Raw genomic sequence first — 19,259 nt, 5'->3', positions numbered from 1 at the left:
CTTGATCGAACCCTCTTAGCTTGGTTAGTGACATTCATTATTGTTGATCGACTATTAACGTAGATCTTCAAACCGATGTAGCATTAAGAAGGAATCGAGACCACTACAGCAAAACAGACTTTTAGCGGTGCTTGTAACGTCGCTAGTTTTAGTGGCGTTTATATGAAAAAATGCTGCTAAAGAACATGACCTTTAGCGGGACTTTTGACAAAAACGCCGCTAAAGAGCATGACCTTTAGCGGCATTTTACCACAAACGCCACTAAAGAACATGACCTTTAGCGACGTTTTTATTATAAGTGCCACTATAGATCATGACTTTTAGTGGTGCTTTACCACAATCACTGCTAAAGAACATGGATAGACCTTTAGCGACGCTTTTCACACAAACGCCGCTAAAAACATATCTTTAAAAAAAATCATTTTTATCAAATAATATTTATTTCTATGATAAATATTATATTATGTTTTAAGGATAAATAAAAAATATTATTTAAATTAAATTTACTACAAATATTCTGACTTTAAAACTAAATATAAAAAAGAATGAATTTAAATTTAGAATTTAAAATAATAAATTAATAACACAATTAAAATTCAAAAGTTAGAACTCTAAGTTAGCGTAAATATTAAAGTAAAAATAAAAATTTAGAATCAAAACTAAAATAAATAATACATATGCAAGGTAATAAAACATACAATGCATTTTCTTAATCAAGTAAATCTTGGTAATAAAAGATATAATACATTTACTTAATCAAGGAAATCTTGTAATGAACTCAAAGCAATGAGCCTTAGAGAAAAACTTTTGAGCATGGCTTCGAATTTGAACTGCAGATTTAGTGCCTACATGCTCTGCATGAAAATAAGAGTAACTTAAATTGTTCAAACCATAGTGAACATGGCAAAGATAAGTAAATCAGTTCAACTCATTGTGCACTTACCTTCTATTTGGCGCTAGCCACGACCATACAACCTTAAAGCTTCAAGAAACCCGACCCACCAAATTGACTATAAAGTCAAGATTCAAGCAAAAAAGCAAATCTGATTCTGAAAAAAAAGGAAGAAAATGATTGGGGAACTTTGAAAACTCGAGTCCTGACCAATCAAATGCTGAGCGAAAAATTTGATAATTGAATCAAACCAAAGTCCAAAGAAACTCTAGTAAACTAAACATACTACTCATTGCAGCAGCTTGAATAGCTTATGATCTACATCTATTTCAATTGATTAACTTTAATTTTATAGTTGGTCAGGGGACATTTTTAAAAAAAAAGTACAATTATTAATCTCTTTACATTGTCATACAAAAAATGAGCCAATCAAAGAATATTGCTCGAAAATCAACTATCTAATTATTTATATATAATTAATTAGTAAAAATAAACAATTCAATGATTATATGCAATAAATTAACAGAAATTAATAATTCAATAATTTATCAACATTCAAATTTATGTGTTTATCACCAACAACTGTAGGGGTTGACTTCCATCAATAATAGATCAGTTTCAGAAAATACAACAATAATCCCAGATTTCTCCAAAAACAAACAAAATTGTAGGCACTTTAACACAAAAAAACACGAATCAAAGAAGGAAAATTAGAAGATCAAAGATGAAACTAACCCGACTTTAATAGCAAGAGCGAGCGAAGCTCTTTTTCTGAAACCCGTACAGTGGATAGAGAAGGAACGGAAAGACAAAAAAACCACAAGCTTTTACCTTGATTTTTCTTCTTAATCATAGGTTAGATTCTATGATAAAATTTTCCTTGAGTTTCATTCTAATTGCAGATTTTGATCTTATAACAGACCAGACTAGACTACCGCAAATTCTATCATCCAATTCTTCTATGCTACATAACAAGTCTCAGATATTGAATTTGTTAAGGTTCAGTGATCAAAGCCGCTGAATATATACTCAATAGTACACATTTAAGCATTTCCAGAATGTACGCTTTATTATGATACCATGGGTTCATGAAAATTTAAAGTAACTGGTGCTTATTAGTCCCACTGAACTTATCACTCGATAAAAACAAGTCATGTAGCTTTGCATATATAAATACAAATCACATGGTTACTAAATGAGCAATTATTAGATTGAAGGGTACAAACTTCTTTGGCAGAGAAAGCTGGCTATACCCCTCAATTGCTGCTTTACAGCTACGAGCATGAAAGTGATTGGATTTCTTCTTTGAATGGCCAACAAGTTTGGGGTTAACCTGTTGAATTTGCAATTCACAAATGACTCTTTTCTTCCTTGTCAGATGCTTCACAGACATCTCTTCTTCTACATCATTTTTAACTTCTGGCTTCCTAGAATTTACTGCAGCATTCCTGTTATCAACTGCATCCTGAAAATGTTCAAAACAGATGTGAAGCATCAAACAAAGAAGAAAAGAGCTACCATGAAATGCAAATAACGAAATCCATGATAAGCTTAACAAAAATTGTAGCTTAGAATTGTTGCAAACTTTGTACCAAAGAAAGAACAAATGGCTCTCAGAAAATGCATTGAATTTTATCATAAAAGCAGCTTAATAAACTCACAGCTTAATAAACATACTTCCGAACACCATCCTCCTTAGACAGGTTGAACAACTTCCTGATTTTTGATGCTCTCTTCGGACCCCTTATTCTTGGTTTCTGTTGGTGCAAGAGGCAGCAACAAAAGAGAGAACAAGAGCACAGAACATGAAGCAAGGTGCAAGAAGCATTTTTACTTGCTCACAAATGTGCAGCAAGGGAGCTAATGGCTGATAGCTCATTCAGCTCATTCATTCAACTAGAAGAAACATACATTTATAGTCAAATACATCACCAAATAGTCAACTAACCCCACTAATCAGCATTGGGACTATTAAAACATTGCTTGTACACATAAACAAGCCACCTAAACTAGTCATTCAACACCTAATGCATCAAGTTGTCATCAACTTGTCCATTTTAAACTAGATTAATTAGAATGAAACTAAAGTGAAACCTTGCTGTTACAGCAAGCATATGTGCTGCAGCATGTCATCAAGCTGCATGCACTTCAACCACAAAATGTAACAGCAGCATGGTTGGCCAATTTCCAATACTCCTCCTTGGACTCCATGCTGCAAATACCAGTCATTCATCAAGTTTTTTGAACTTGGCAGCTCTTAGATGCTTTGATTCAAGCTGACCAATTCATTTTCTTCTTGCACAAATAGTTCGTGAGTATAGTTGCTTGCCTTCATTCTGCCATTTTGGCTTGCAATTCGACAGGCTCACACTTTGCTTACTGTCTTCAAGAGGCTTGCAACTATACAACACGCATTGAGCTTCCACATGTTGCTGAGCTCACACCTTTGACAGACTCACATCTTTGCATATTGTCTTCAACAGGTGTCTTCATCAGGCTCGCACTTTGCTAAGCTTGCAGCTTTGACATCTTGCTAAGCTTGCACATTTGGAAAGCTCACACCTTTCCTTTAAACTCCTCCTTCAGCTTATTCAAGCTAGTTTGGGGATCTTATAAGTTTGAGCCGATATTATCTTCTCTACAAGCAGTCCTTAATGACTTGCTTGTGCTTTGACAGCTTCTTTCTTTTCAACAAGTAGGGGAAGCAAAATCAATGGTCCCGTAAGACATAGGCTCATGATACCAATTGTTGGTGCAAGAGGCAGCAGCAAGCTGTTTCAAGTCTTGCTTGAGTAGTAAGCCTCGAGGCTTGGTGAAGAAGCAAACTCGGAAGCAGAAAAACAGAAAGATGAAGCTAGCAAGTGAAAACACAGAAAGAGAGAAAAAGATTGAATGAAAATGAGCTGATAACTTTCATTAACATTGTCAACAAGGCATTAAGCCATTACATATATCAGTCAACTAGTAAATCAAACAAGTAATCACCTAATCAACTACCTAACTCCACTAATTTGCATTGAAACTTACAAGATTAGCTTGTACAACTTGCATTGCTGACTTTTCAGTCAATCAAAATCAAAACATTTACCTACTTAGTTCAACATGAACTAGATTACAAAAACAATCAAAATGGAACTAAAAACAGCAAATAGATTGGCAGCTTCAAACTTCAGTTGCTGCACACCATGGCACCACTGCTTGCTGCGAATCCAGAAGCATGACCACCTTTGCATGTCGTGCATGGCCACCTTTACATGGGAACTAAACTTAACACTCCTCCTTAGTTTCCATGCTAGTAACACCTAATTCCCTTTTGAATTTAACAAATTTAGACACATTGAGTGCCTTTGTGAAGATATCAGCAATTTGCACTTCTGAGTTGCAGTGAATCAGCTCGATTTCATGAGCTTGTTCCATCTCCCTTATAACATGCAACTTAATATTGAAGTGCTTGGTTCTGCCATGAAAAATGGGATTTTTTGCAATTGCAACAGCAGATTTGTTGTCACAATAAATCTCTGTTGCCTCCTTTTGGTTTTGGTTTAAATCAGTCAAGATTTTTCTAAGCCATATGGCTTGGTTCACAGCAGATGCAGCAGCAACATATTCAGCTTCTGCTGTTGATTGTGCCACCAGACTTTGTTTCTTAGAACTCCAGCAAAACATGCCTGAGCCAAGACTGAATGCATATCCGGATGTGCTTCTCATGTCATCACTTGATCCAGCCCAGTCACTATCAACATAGCCTATTAGCTTCATGTTTTCAGCCCTTTTGAACAATACACCATGACCAATGGTGCCTTTGATGTATCTCAGCACTCTTTTAGCTGCTCGAAAGTGCTAATCATTGCAGCAATTCATGTATCTTGATAGCATACTAACAGCAAACATGATATCGGGCCTTGTGGCAGTCAAATACAACAGTCTACCAATGAGACTCTTGTACATGGTCTCACAAATTGGTTCACCACTCCCTTGCCTCGAAAGCTTCACTCCAACAGCCATTGGTGTGCTTGTTGGCTTGCAGTTCTTCATAGAGAACTTGTCCAGGATCTTCATAGTAAAAGAACTCTGACAAAGAAAGATTCCCTTTTCTGTTTGATTCACTTCCATTCCAAGGAAGTAGTTCATTCTGCCTAAATCAGACATTTCAAACATTTCCATCATTTTTCTTTTGAAATCTTCCAGCATTCTTCCATCTCCTCCAGTTATCAGTAGATCATCAACATAGAGTGACAGAATAAGCTGAGTTTGAGCTTGGTTCTTCTTCACATACAGTGTTGGTTCACTGGGACTTCTCTCAAATTCCAAACTGAGCAAGTAAGAGTCAATTCGAGCATACCAGGCTCGAGGAGCCTGTTTCAGGCCATATAAAGCCTTTTTCAGTCTGTACACCATGTGTTCTTTGCCAGTGATCACAAATCATTGAGGCTGCTCGATGTAGATCTCTTCTTCCAGGAAGCCATTGAGAAATGCAGACTTAACATCAAGCTGATAAATGGTCCACTGATGTTGAGCAGCCAAGGCAACTATCATTCTAACTGTGTCAAGCCTGGCTACTGGTGCAAATGTCTCCAGGTAGTCCAGACCATACCTTTGGCTAAATCCTTTCACAACAAGCCTGGCTTTTAGCCTGTTCAGATTGTCATCTGCATTCTGTTTTACTCGATAGACCCATTTTACTCCTATGGTCTTCTTTCCAGCAGGTTTATCAACAAGCTCCCATGTCTGGTTCTTTTCAATCATGTTGATTTCATTGACCATAGCTAGTTTCCAGCCTTCATCTGCCTCAGCCTCTTCAAAACTGCTAGGTTCTGCTATTGCAACCTGTGCCCTTTCATAAATATCATCTAGGGGCCTTGTGCCTCTCACAGGCACATCATCAACATCCATTTCAGGTTCTAGCTGCTCAAGTTCAGCTTGATTAGGCACTAGGTCTTCTGAAACTGCTTCTGGCTCATTTTTCTCCCAATTCCAGCAGGCTTTTTCATCAAAGATGACATCTCTGCTCACTTGGACTTTGTTTATCAAGGGATCCAGGACCCTGTAGCCCTTCTTGACTGAGCTGTAGCCTACTAGAACACCTGGTTGAGCCCTTTTAGAGAGCTTGTCTCTCTTTGCTGCTGGTATTTGTGCATAACACAGGCAACCAAACACCTTCAGATGTGCCAAGGAAGGTTTGAAACCAGACCAAGCCTCGAAAGGTGTCTCGGATGCAAGAGCTTTAGTAGGAAGCCTGTTCTGAAGGTAAACAGCAGTGTTTACTGCCTCAGCCCACATGGTCTTGGGCAGTTTCTTCTCAAACAGCAGACATCTGGCCATATCCATCAGACTTCTATTCTTTCTTTCAGCTACCCCATTCTGCTGAGGTGTGTAGACATTTGTAAGCTGATGTTTGATACCAGCATCATTGCAAATGGCTTGAAACTGAGCTGAAGTGTACTCAGTGCCATTATCAGTCCTTATCGATTTCAGCTTGCAACCTGTTTCTGTTTCTACAGCATTTTTAAACTTCACAAACACTTGAGCTACCTCAGACTTGTGTTTTAAAAAGAAAATCCAGCAAAACCTTGTAAGGTCATCAATAAAGAGGATGAAATACCTGTTTTTGCTGAGTGATTCAGTCCTCATCGGGCCACATACATCAGAGTGCACCAGCTGCAGTCTTTCAGTAGCTCTCCAGGTTGAATTTGTAGGAAATGGTAGTCTTGCCTGTTTCCCCATTTGGCAAACTTCACACACATCATCATGCTCCACTGAGCTGATGAAGTTCTCTGCCAAGCCCTCTTTGGCCAATCGAGCCATTGATCTGAAGTTGGCATGTCCAAGCCTTTGATGCCAAAGCTTGGAGTCTTCAACAGAGGCTGTGTATGCTGAGTTTGAGTCATTTGCCCAGTGAACCTCAAAGCATTTATCAGTCATTGTGACTGTCATAAGGCTTGATCCACTTGGATCAGTAATATGGCATTGTTTATCCTTGAACACAACAGAATAACCTTTCTCGAGCAGTTGAGCTATGCTGAGAAGGTTTCTGTCAATCTGTGGTACCAACAGCACATTTGGAATGATCTTGTTGCCTGTGGGAGTACATATCAACACTTCTCCTCTTCCTTCAGCCCTTAGAAACTGACCATTTCCAACCTTGACCTTGGTTTTATAACTTTTGTCCAAGGTTTTAAACAAGGAGGCATCTGGTGACATGTGGTTAGTGCAACCACTGTCCAGCAACCAGCCTTTAGACCATTTCTTCTCAGAAGCTACACAGGAAACAGCAAAGACCTGTTCTTCTTGGTCACTACTGTCCTCAGCTACTCGAGCTTCAACCTTTGACTGCTGAAATTGATTCTGCCTTGGCTTACTTCTGTTTTTGCAGACTCTTTCAACATGGCCCTTCTTCTTGCAGTGTTGGCATACTGCATCTGGCCTAAACCAGCATCTGTCTTCTGGATGGCCAGGTTTCTTGCAATATCTACAGGGCTGGTCATTGCTCCTTGCAGCATCAAGCTTAGGCCTGTTTTTCCAAGGCCTTTTGCCTCTTTGAGCATTTGTGCTCGAGGTTTCTCTGGCCTTGGCTTGAAATGCACCTTCTTGGTGATCTTCAGCTCTGCTAGCTCTTCTTTGTTCCTGAGCATAAAAGGTGTTGATTAGCTCAGTCAAAGAGATGCTAGCAAGGTCTCTTGAGTCCTCTAGAGAAGATATCTTGGCCTCATATCTCTCAGGCAAAGTGGAGAGGACTTTCTCCACAATTCTTGCCTCATCAAAGTGCTCACCTAGGAGCCTTATGCTGTTAACCACTGCCATAATTCTATCTGAGTACTGCTTCACTGTTTCTTCTTCCTTCATCTTCAAATTCTCGAAATCCTTTCTCAAGTTTAGCAGTTGCTGTTGCCTTGTTCTCTCAGTGCCTTGAAACTCCTCCTTGAGCTTATCCCAGGCCTGTTTTGGAGTCTCACAGGCCATAATTCTGGTGAAGATGACATCTGACACACAGTTCTGGATGCAGGACATGGCTTTGTGCCTTTTGGTCCTCTCATCAGCATGTTGCCTAATCTGAGCTACTGTGGGATTAGCCCTCAGTGGTGCTGGCTCAGTATCTGTGTTGACAACTTCCCACAGATCGAAGGCCTGTAGGTAAGTCTTCATCTTGACCAGCCATATGTGAAAGCCTTCTCCATTGAAGACTGGTGGGGCTGCTGGTGAAAATCCTGAAGAAGCCATCAAGTTCTTTGTTTTGAAGCAACAGGTCCACTAAGACAAGAGCTCTCGATACCAATTGTTGGTGCAAGAGGCAGCAACAAAAGAGAGAACAAGAGCACAGAACATGAAACAAGGTGCAAGAAGCATTTTTACTTGCTCACAAATGTGCAGCAAGGGAGCTAATGGCTGATAGCTCATTCAGCTCATTCATTCAACTAGAAGAAACATACATTTATAGTCAAATACATCACCAAATAGTCAACTAACCCCACTAATCAGCATTGGGACTATTAAAACATTGCTTGTACACATAAACAAGCCACCTAAACTAGTCATTCAACACCTAATGCATCAAGTTGTCATCAACTTGTCCATTTTAAACTAGATTAATTAGAATGAAACTAAAGAGAAACCTTGCTGTTACAGCAAGCATATGTGCTGCAGCATGTCATCAAGCTGCATGCACTTCAACCACAAAATGTAACAGCAACATGGTTGGCCAATTTCCAATAGTTTCTCAGTGTCAGTCAGTCCAGGAAGATCATTTTCACCCTTTTTCACAATAACCAAGTTCAAAACTAAAAGATCCTGACTAACAATGCATCCACGAACTGACTTCCTCCTACGCTCTCCGTTTCTTCTACCATATCCACGGAAGCAGGGAGTACCTATTCAAAGATTAGAAAAGAAGACATTTAATTAACAAAAAAAAAAAAACATTTCTACACAAATAAGAACAAGGAAAAATATTTCAGAGTCCACAGACCTCTGTGAAGCAAAAGACGAACACATCTAGGAGTGAGAACTCCTTGCTTCATTGGAAAACCTTATTTATCACAGCCTCCTATGATCTTGAATACATAGCCCTTAAACTCCTATTGAAGGATAATTAAGGGGTGAGCAAATTGCAGTTATGAAGTCCAGATGCACCAGCAGAAACTTGAGGCAGTGAACGAAAAGCTAAAGGTAACTTGGAAACATACCTCATCGAAGGCATCACCATTGACTTCCTGTGAGATCCTCTTGTCAAAAAAGGCTCGACTGCATTTTCAAATTCAATGTGAGAATACTTTCTTCTTAATACAAAGTAACAACTACCAACTAGCATTGACGCAAGAGAAAAAAATACTAGTAAAAAAACTAAAAGCAACCATTAACAATTTAGAGAAAAAAAATATACTAGTAAAAAGTCAAAATTTAAATTGGTGTAGATGATGCAAACCGATAAGTTCATACAACAACAATTTAAATAACAACAATATCCCTAGAGCAGAATAAAAATGAAAATTAACCCTGTACTTATTAAAATATTGTGAAACTATTTAATATCAAATTCTTTGAAAATATTTAAAAACTCAATAATAGTATTTCTGTTTTCTTATTCCCTCAACAAAAATAATGCAGCTTTAACAGTTTTAAATACACTGAAACGATTTTGGAGAACCAAATCTTCACAAGATTTTGAAGAACCAAATTAATATTGTCTCTTTTACAATTATATAATAAATTAATTAATATATAAATTAGAAAACACTAGTTAATCTAAACCTTAAACCTAAACCCTAAACCTAAACCATAAAATCCTAGACCCTTAACACATATCCTCTAAACTTTAAATCCCAACCTTTAAACCATAAACCATAACCCTTAAACCCATAATCCATAAACCTTAAAATAATAACTCATAAGCCTTAAACTCTAAACCATATACCCTAAACTATAGTGATAATTAATTCAATATTTTAAAATTAATACTGTAATACCCAATTTTAAGCCCAGGCCCAACACCAAATTAAAATAAATTAAAACTATAAGCGTCCAGCCCTAATTACAAATCCAAACATCCCAAATTACAAAAAACCCTAGCCCAATACGCCCACAACATGTTTTCAGCAACAAAGGAGGCAGAAACCCTAGGGAGCACCGTAATTCAGCAAGGCTCCCTCGCACGCCTTCCCGCACATCGCAGCACGTCGCCTTCACACTATGCACATTCTCCCTGCAACAAACGATAAACCAAAGCAGCAAAAAGAAGAAACGAACTTACAACAAAGAAAATAACAGATTTACAGCGAAAATTGTAAGGGGAGATAAAAACATAAAAAAATAGAAAAAGAGGGATTTTGATTTTTCTTTTTGGCTATATAAAGCCAAACATGGATTTGTAAAGGGGGATACGAAAATCGATTAAAAATCAATAAAAAATTATAGCAGTGAGTTTTTAAGGCGATTTTCTTTTCTCTTTCAATTTCTCTGTTTCTTTTTATTATTATTGTTTATTCGTTGTGTGTAAAATAAAATCAATTAGAAAATAGAAATTACCTGAAGTGTTGAATCTCTGCCTACTCCGTCACGATCGGAGCCCTTGCGAGGTTCGAGAAGCCTCAAAACGGCCTGAATTTCCAAAGCGGCAGAGAGAAAAAAACCTAGGGTTTTATTTTTTTTTTTGGTTTTATTTTCTGTAAACGTGGCGAAAATTCTGATTAGGGTTTAATTTGGGGGATTTTATAAGGTAATAAAAACGACGTCGTTTAGGGCCTGCTTCAGTAGCCCCAAAACAACGTCATATACTGCCACACCAATCAGTGACCCGTGTGACCCAACCCGAGGGGAGGATCCACGTGTTTTGTCCCAGGGGTAAATTTGCGCAAGTGGTCCTCTCTCTTTAGTGGCGTGTTCAAATAAGTTCTTTTCTTTTTTTAAATTTCGCCCTTTAATTCGTTTTTCGTTTTATTTTAGTCCATGTTGCAACACAGCGTTCTGGAGGGTTGGGAATATTTCCAAATTAACCCTCCATGTCATTCGCGCATTGCACATTGGCCCTTATTTTGTTTTATTTACATTATTCCCCGATTAATTTTGTTTTAGTAAATACTGGATTTTTTTGGTAACAATTTTGAATCTTTTTTGGTAACAAGATTTGAACCAAGGTACTAAGGGAAAAGAGCAAGCATCTTAACCAACTAAACTAAACTAATTAATTGACATATTATAGAAAAACTGTTATTATCTTAATTATATTACTTACGTTCTAACGATTTATCGAACCTATTCCATACACGTGTCAAATCAGAAAAAATACTACAACAATTCTATAAAAAAATCCGGTGTTACTTCAAATAAATAAGGAAAATAATGATTTGAATGTTTCAAAATTTAATTTTAAACCAAAAAAATCAAAATTTAGGGGCAAAAAAGGATCTTTTTTGACGAAAAATGCGGCAAACCACCTTCGGCTGTTTGTCAGCGCGTAGATCTCGAAAAGTTATTCGAAATAAAAAAATCGTCTCAATCGGACAACCGAGCGAAAAATTATGGCCTTTCAAAGTTTTCCAAGCTAAAAAACATAAACTGTTCATCCACGTCAGCAAATCGCGTCCTCGTAGGCACGATTTGTGTCCACGTAAGTAAAGCGTGCTGATGTGGACGCGATGTTCTGACACGTCCCTTGACATCGCGCTGACGTGGACCCGAATTCGGGGAAAATGGCCCATTCCGATAAATAATAAAATATCGGGCCCATTTCAGTAAATTTTAAAAAAGGGCTTTTTTGGTAATTTGCCCTTTTTTTAAGACCTCCAAAGCTTACTTTTTAAATGACTAAGGAATTTATATTTAGTGTTTCATCAAGTCTTACTTTTTAAAATTTTTTCAAGTTATTTTATTTAAAACTATCATTAATACTTTATTTGGGGTTACTGGTTTCATTTTTATTTTTATTTATTTTAGAATAGAATGATTGTTGAAAGAAGAAATAATGATATTTATTTATTTTATTTAAAAAGAAATTATGGTATTTATTTATAATGATAAAAAGGTAATTTATCACTTTAAATTTTCAATACCTTTGCTATCTAAAATACCATTATTTTGAATAATTGATATTTAAATTATATTATATTTTTAAACCCTACCAAATTTCTCTATATTATCTATATTCAATACTCATTCTTTCAAAACAAACATAGAAAAATTATGAAGCAAATTTATTTGTTTTTTACCTCTTCAGCTTTTACATTATAAGAAAAAGAGAGTAGAAGGAATGGTAAGAGTGGGACAATGTTTACAATGTGGAGCCTCTTAACCTCTTCCTTCCATCATTCCTTTTCTCCTCTCTTCTGCACTATCCTCCCCCGGCCCCTACTTCTTTCCCACCCACACTTTTATCTTTCTCTTCACCAACATCACAAAATTTATTTTTGTTGCTGCTCCCAATATTTCTACTAGCTGACTACAAGCATGCACTATATATTTAACAAACTAACCTATCAACAATATTTCATATAATGGAATGAGAATTGACTACTAATTTAACTTAACAAACTAACCAATCAACAATAAATCTAGATGACCACGCATACATTTACATATGTTGTAAAGTTTTCAAAGCTTCAACCTTGTCATTCAATCAAACTTCTCTTCGGCATATATGTATATTATTTCTTGTTTGGTTAACTAAAGTGGGAACCTTTTATTTTGAGTCCAACCATCTTCATAGAGATAATACAAGGAATTGGGTGCATGGTGAAGGATGAAGAAGGAAAGCAATACCAAAAAGGTGGATGTGGTGGTTTTGGGAAAGGCAACTTTTCTGAGCTCTTCAAATCCATTGAAGAATATGAGAAATCTCTTGAAGCCAAACAATCCCAGAATCCATGACTTGATTTAAAAAAAAAAAGCTTCTTCTTGCTATATATAAAACTTTATGTTACCCGTGTTATTCGATTTTGAATATAAATATCTAATAGACATAGTTTTTGTTTGTTAATAATTTTATTATAGATTTTGATTATATATGCTCTTTTTGAGACAATATTTAGAATTATTTATAACCCATAAATAGGAAGATGATGCTCTTCAGCGAACTCAAACCTGCTCTTCAGCGAACTCGAACCCACATTCTCTTGTACTGGTAATAATACTCATGCCAATTGAATTAAGACTCAATCGACTATAAACAAAATTATAAGCTATCTATCTCATGGAACTCTCTCCTTTGCTAGCATCTTTACATTTAAAATTAATTCGTTTAAATTATCAGAATTTAAAAATTTTTTTATCGAGTTGAGCATAAGTATTTTTTAAATTTATTTAAAGGATTGCATTTTTATGATCATGTTCAAATACTTCTCGGATAGTGATACTTAAGTGAAAATAAAATGTTGGGATTAACAAATTTTGGTGAAGCAATTGAGCCGGATAATGATGTTAAGGTATCATGATGAATAGTTTAATTGAAGGGTGAATGTATTCGAGACGTGTTTTTATTATAGGGATTTGATTATATTTTTTTACTATTAGGTGGATCAATTTAATATTGTTGTAAAAAATTAAATATGGTCAAATTGAAATAGAGTTAACATTTAATGTTTAATAAAGTTAATATTTTTAAAGTTTTTATGATGAAGTAAATGAAATCTTTTTGTTTGTCAAGACATTTTTTATACATTATTAAATGTTAATTTCATTATGATTTGGACTTATTTAATTTTTTTAATAGTATAAGAACAAAATTGATCTATTTAATAATAAAAAGACTAACTTAATACAATCCTTATATTACATGAACCTCTCGAATACTTTAACCTAAATTTGGTAACTTAGTCTCAATTCTCTGAATTTGGGAAGATGGAATTCTCTCAATAACCTAAAATGCATTATGCATTTTTATTCTTGTTAACAATTATATATATACCATAAATGGAATTCGATTATCTTCAAAAAAAAAAAAAAGGAGGAATTGAGAATTCATAAAAGCTGAAACTGGTACTTAACAATGGTTATTAGCTATGTTTTGTTTTATTCAATGATAATAAGTGATATAATTATTCGGTCAATTTAATTTTAATAATATATAAAATGGTAAAATGTTAAAAAATATTTTTAAAATTTTAGAACATTATAAAATTAAAAAAATACAAAAAAGTGAGAAAATTAGGGATAATTATTTTTAAACCCTACAAAATTTCTCTATATTATCTATATTCAATACTCATTCTTGGAAAACAAACATAGACAAAATATGAAGCAAAATTATTTGTTTTTTACCTCTTCAGCTTTTACATCATAAGAAAAAGAGAAAAGAAGGAATGGTAAGAGAGGGACAATGTTTACAATGTGGAGCCTCTTAACCTCTTCCTTCCATCATTCCTTTTCTCCTCTCTTCTGCACTATCCTTCTTTCCCACCAACCCTTTTATCTTTCTCTTCATCATCATCACAAATATACTTCAAATTTTATTAATATGGAGCAATTAGATTTATACCTTTCATTATTCTATGGGTTTGAAGCGAAGAACATTTTTAAAGTTTGGATGGTCATCCCACTCCAACGATTCCCACCATTCTGTGCTTGACCTGATGGTAAGAGAAGGTGGAGCATATGCAAATGGCTGCCCATTGCCAACAAGGGGAACAAATCGAGGAATTCTCTTCAATTTATCACACTCAACAACAACGATTAACTCGAAAAAATTACAAACCATCACTCCACTTTTGCTGCATATGCTCTTCAAATTTGGTAAATCCAAGAATGACAACTCTCTCAATTTGGGAAGATGGAATTTGATTAATGCATCACTCCCATTTTCTTCAACTTCTGATGTTGCTGCTCCCAATATTTCTACTAGCAGACTACAATACTCCACGTGTATTTTTTCCAAGTTTTGGAGGTTTGGAAGCAACCAATGTGGAAGCAACGTCTTCATACTTGAGCAGCTGTATATCGTAATTTCCTTAAGATGGGAAAAGGTGGCAGACGGAACCAATGTTGATGTTGTTGCTGAACCAATTCCTTCATCTTTCATAATAAGGGCACTCAACTTTGGCAGATCTTGAAGATACAACATCTCGAGGCACTGACATGGATGAGCGAAAGAAGAGGCGAAAGAGGACAACGAAACAACACACTCTATCCCTTCACATTCACGAATCCTCAAGTCAATCGCATTTTTGAGGGAAGAATTACAATCGTCTAAGTTTCTCAAATAGTCGCAACTTAAAATATTCAACTCTTGAATTTCAATTGAGTGCATAATTAACTCACCTTCCCAATTCTGGACTCCTGCAATTGTTACTCTTTTATCTCTTCTATGAGGGATAAAAGATGAGCCCACCTGTAAAGAGTACTTGATGAGATTTTTCTTACTTTGTTGCATTGAGGAGATGAACTTATTGAATTCATTGATGTCTTCGAAACGTCCGGTTAAGCACTCCAACTTCTTCAATGGTTCCATCTCCTCTGCTTTTAGACTTGTTCTTTCATTGTCCACATCAAAACCCAAGTGCTGAAGGTGAACGAGTTTTGGTAAAAGTCCAGCGGGTATCTCTTTCAGAGTGTGCACTCCAAGATCAAGATATCTCAGCTTTATCAGCATATCCATGCCATCAGGTACTTCCTCAATTCTAGTCCAATTTAGATCCAACTTCTTCAATTCTTGAAGCATCGAAAGACATGGCAAATCTCTTAATTTCGAACAGCCACGAAGCAACAATGTTGTGAGGTTCTTTAGTTCAGAGATGGAATTTGGTAAACTCTCGATCTTTGTAAAAGCCAAATTGAGAACACTAAGACAAGGCATGTTTGTGAAGAAAGAAATTGAGATCTTCTTTATAGGGTTATGCTGCAATAACAAGGTTGTGAGAAATTGACATTTTGTGGGCAGCACATCTATGCAAATTTCTGATATGGAGTTATACATAAGTGACACTTTCTCAATATCCGGGTTCCATTGCTCCTTTTCTGGTAACTCTTCTAATTGAAAACCTGCTTGTATCATATATCGAGGATTCATTCTTGTGATCGACAATGCCATATCTCTCACTGCATCATGCATCTTCATTTCTCCACTCGAGACATTTTCCAACAAGCAATTATCTTCCAACTTCTTCAAAATAACATGACCCTTGCCTTTCATTTCTTGTCTTGTACCCATATCATCTATGAATCCCTCATCAATCCAGCACTCAATTAGTTTATCCTTTTCAATTTCAGAATCTTCGGGATATAATGCGCAATGTAAGAAACAATATTTCACTTTCTCGTCCTTAAAGTGATCGAGGCTAAATTTCAAGCGCTCGATTACCTCAGCTTCCACTCCTTCAACTTTCCCTATTCTCTCTTTTAATTCCCCGAGTGCATTTTTCCAAATAAGAGGGTTATCTTCTCCTTTCATGGTACCGGCTACCATGACAATTGTAAAAGGTAGACCCGCACATTCCTTGACAACAAGCTTCAAAGTAGGCATTATAGTTGGACTTTGAACTATGTTAGGTCCAACTTTATTCAAGAATAGTATCAATGCCTCTTCTTCTGAAAGGGGCTTCACTTTTATCACCATACAACCCATATACTTACAGACATGCTCCGAACGGGTGGTCAACACCAACTTGCAGCCATTGCTGCCACTCGGCTCAGGGATCCCAACTTCCTCTAGAGAGACTTTATCCCACACATCATCTATGATTAGAACATGCTTTCCCGCGTTCTTCAGCATTTTTGACAAGATTGCAGCTCGTCTGAGCTTGTCCCTTTCTTTGTCCAAATATTCCTTCGACTCCAACGCACTTGCAATATTATCTTGTACCTTCATTACATTGAACTCCTTTGATATGGTAACCCAGATTACCCTTTCGAATCTTTGTTCTTTCAAAAGATCATTGTGGATGTGCTTCATGATAGTGGTTTTACCCACACCGCCCATCCCCCAAACCCCAATCTTGCTCACCTCCTCCTGCATCAAACATGCCCAAATCTCATTTCTGACAGCTTCTTCTCCAACTAGTTCTGATGTTGGCAGCGGCAACCCAGCACTTGGACCATCCATGGCAAGACCTTCAGAGGCATTAGGAGCGTTATCAAGAAATTCCTTCATTTCTCGAGTGTTTTCATCAACCAGCAACCAGCTTCCCGTTGCAAGCACGACAGAGATATTTCCCGTTACTGACTTTGTTTTCAACAACTTGTGCTTCCCTAATCATCTCTTTCACAGCTTTCAACCAATTTTCAACTCCCTTCTTCGGTATCTTCCCCAGAGGACGAAGAAGCTCTGCTTTCAATTGCAGCTCTATATCTTCCATTTTGCAATTCAATTCATCTCTGATCCTCTTGAAGTTTCTCACATAATCGTTCAGCTTTCTGTGATATTGCAAATACTTACAAACAGGAGTTCCGAGACAATTTGCAATGCCGACAACAGGCTCTACGTACTCCATTGCTTTGTCCCTGTAATGCAATCATATATAACAGTAGTAGAGAATGAAAATCTGTGAATGAATTGGATATTTTATGAAGTATTGATATGTCGGTGTAAGCATGAAAAGGAAAACATGAATGCAAGTTTCAAGCAATGGCGTCTATTAGATGGATCTATGGATGGGTGGAAGACAGAAAGATGATGAAATTCTGGTCACCATTGTATATCCAGAATCAATCCCTCAAACTATACAACATGCTAGATTCAAGTGTGCAAGAGTTCATTACAGAATATGAAGAGGTAAAATGTTCAACAGCATGAGATTTCAACATTATATTGCTTCTGGGTAGCGCTTTTCGTATTAAATTGTATCTATAGTAGACTATGTCTGCTGATTATCCTGTCTTAAAATTGATAATCAGTAGAGGAAATCATTGCTTCAGATCTTATTACGACTATCTTACAAAGCATAGCTCTTTTCGTATTAATTTGTATCTATAGTAGATTATGTCTGCTGAGCATCCTTTCGTAAATGTAAAACTGTTGATAATCACTAGAGGAAACCATTGCTGCAGATCTTATTATCTTGGCCATCTTACAAAGCAAGCTGCTATAACAGTAGCTGATAATAAAAAACAATCATTGTATAGTCATGAATGAAGCAAATGAAAGGAAATTACCTTGACTGGATGCTTGAAAATTAGTGATAGACCTTGGAGATGAAATGAAATGAAAAAGAGTGAAGAAAAAGGTGAAAATAGAAATAAGCAAAATTGTGATAGGAATTAATGGGAAAGTGTGTGAAGGAGAAGAAGAAAGAGAAAATAATTAATAATTACATGTATAAAAGACGAATGTTGTGGATATGAATAAGAAATCCGTCTTTTTTGACTCTTTTCTTTGCTGTCGCCCATTATAATTGGCATTGAATAATAATAATAATAATAATTAGGTTTAATGATAAATTTGGTCACTAATTTTTGTTTGTTTTGTCAAAATGGCCCTAATTCTATTTTTGAGCTTTTCTTTACCATCAGCATTTGTTTCAATATATTTTTTCTTTCAAAAGTTTTCAATCTTTCATATGTTTGTTTACTAAAATGTTTTTCTATTGAGTTAAATTTTTTAAAATAATTACATTTATTTTCTTTAAATTAATTTTTTTTCACTTTAATGTATTATTTTTTTCACAAGAATATAAATATCTTATTGGATTTTCTAACTAATAAATTATATCTCATTAAAAATATTCAACATATGAAATTCCACATTATCACGGTTAACTTTTTTAAGGTACTTTCATTAAATCTATTTAAAAAAGAAGGGTGAAAAAAAAAAGAACAAAGGTTGATAGCAAAAAAAAACTCAAAAACACAATTAGGGCCATTTTAATAAAATAATTAAACATCAAGGACTAAATTTATCATTAAATCTAATAATTAATCGAAAAGTATGAGACAGTAGGGTATAAGAATGTATAATCATATGTTACAACTTGAAATTAAATATACAAGTGAATGAGTTGTATTAGGGTGTGAAATTAAATATGAAACTTACTATCTGGTTTTATATTAATATGTGTAAATTGTACTTGATTTCATCTATATGTTTAGCTATAACTAGAATTTAGTGAATTCATCACTAAAATGGACTGAATTGAAAAACTATGTGAATATTAGCTATTATGAACTGAGTTGTATTAAGGTGCAAAATGTAACTTTGTTTTGTTTTGTTTTCAATTTGTTATTGGATTTTATTAAATCATAATTTTCTTTATTTTTCATACTGTTTAGTTATTCAACAACTTAAAGATTTTATTTTTCTAGAAATTTTATCTACATTTTTCTATTTTATAAATATTTTGAGATTTTTAATAATTTTTTATACACAATCAGAGTCAAATTGATAGAAAATATAAAAACTGATGACTAGAATTATTATTGTACCAACTGAAACAAGTGCCACTTAACAGTCGGG

General features: G+C 35.5%; 1 protein-coding gene and 1 pseudogene across 1 annotated transcript; both read right to left on the bottom strand.

Moving 5' to 3' along the window:
* Nucleotides 1-1,617: 1,617 nt before the first annotated feature.
* On the bottom strand, nt 1,618-12,699 carry LOC107902230 (40S ribosomal protein S6-like; annotated as a pseudogene).
* Nucleotides 12,700-14,113: 1,414 nt separating this feature from the next.
* LOC107903574 (disease resistance protein At4g27190) lies at nt 14,114-18,139 on the bottom strand. The gene is made up of 2 exons (XM_016829666.2): nt 17,963-18,139; nt 14,114-17,311 (listed from the first exon to the last, which is right to left on the bottom strand). Exon 2 carries the CDS (start codon nt 16,959-16,961, stop codon nt 14,361-14,363), a length of 2,601 nt encoding a protein of 866 aa, XP_016685155.1. The 5' UTR covers nt 16,962-17,311; nt 17,963-18,139; the 3' UTR covers nt 14,114-14,360.
* Nucleotides 18,140-19,259: the final 1,120 nt, after the last annotated feature.

The sequence above is a fragment of the Gossypium hirsutum genome, chromosome D05, assembly GCF_007990345.1.
Source record: "Gossypium hirsutum isolate 1008001.06 chromosome D05, Gossypium_hirsutum_v2.1, whole genome shotgun sequence".
Lineage (NCBI taxonomy): Eukaryota > Viridiplantae > Streptophyta > Magnoliopsida > Malvales > Malvaceae > Gossypium > Gossypium hirsutum.
Note: the sequence above shows the minus strand (reverse complement) of the source record. Positions and strands in the feature narration are given on the sequence as shown.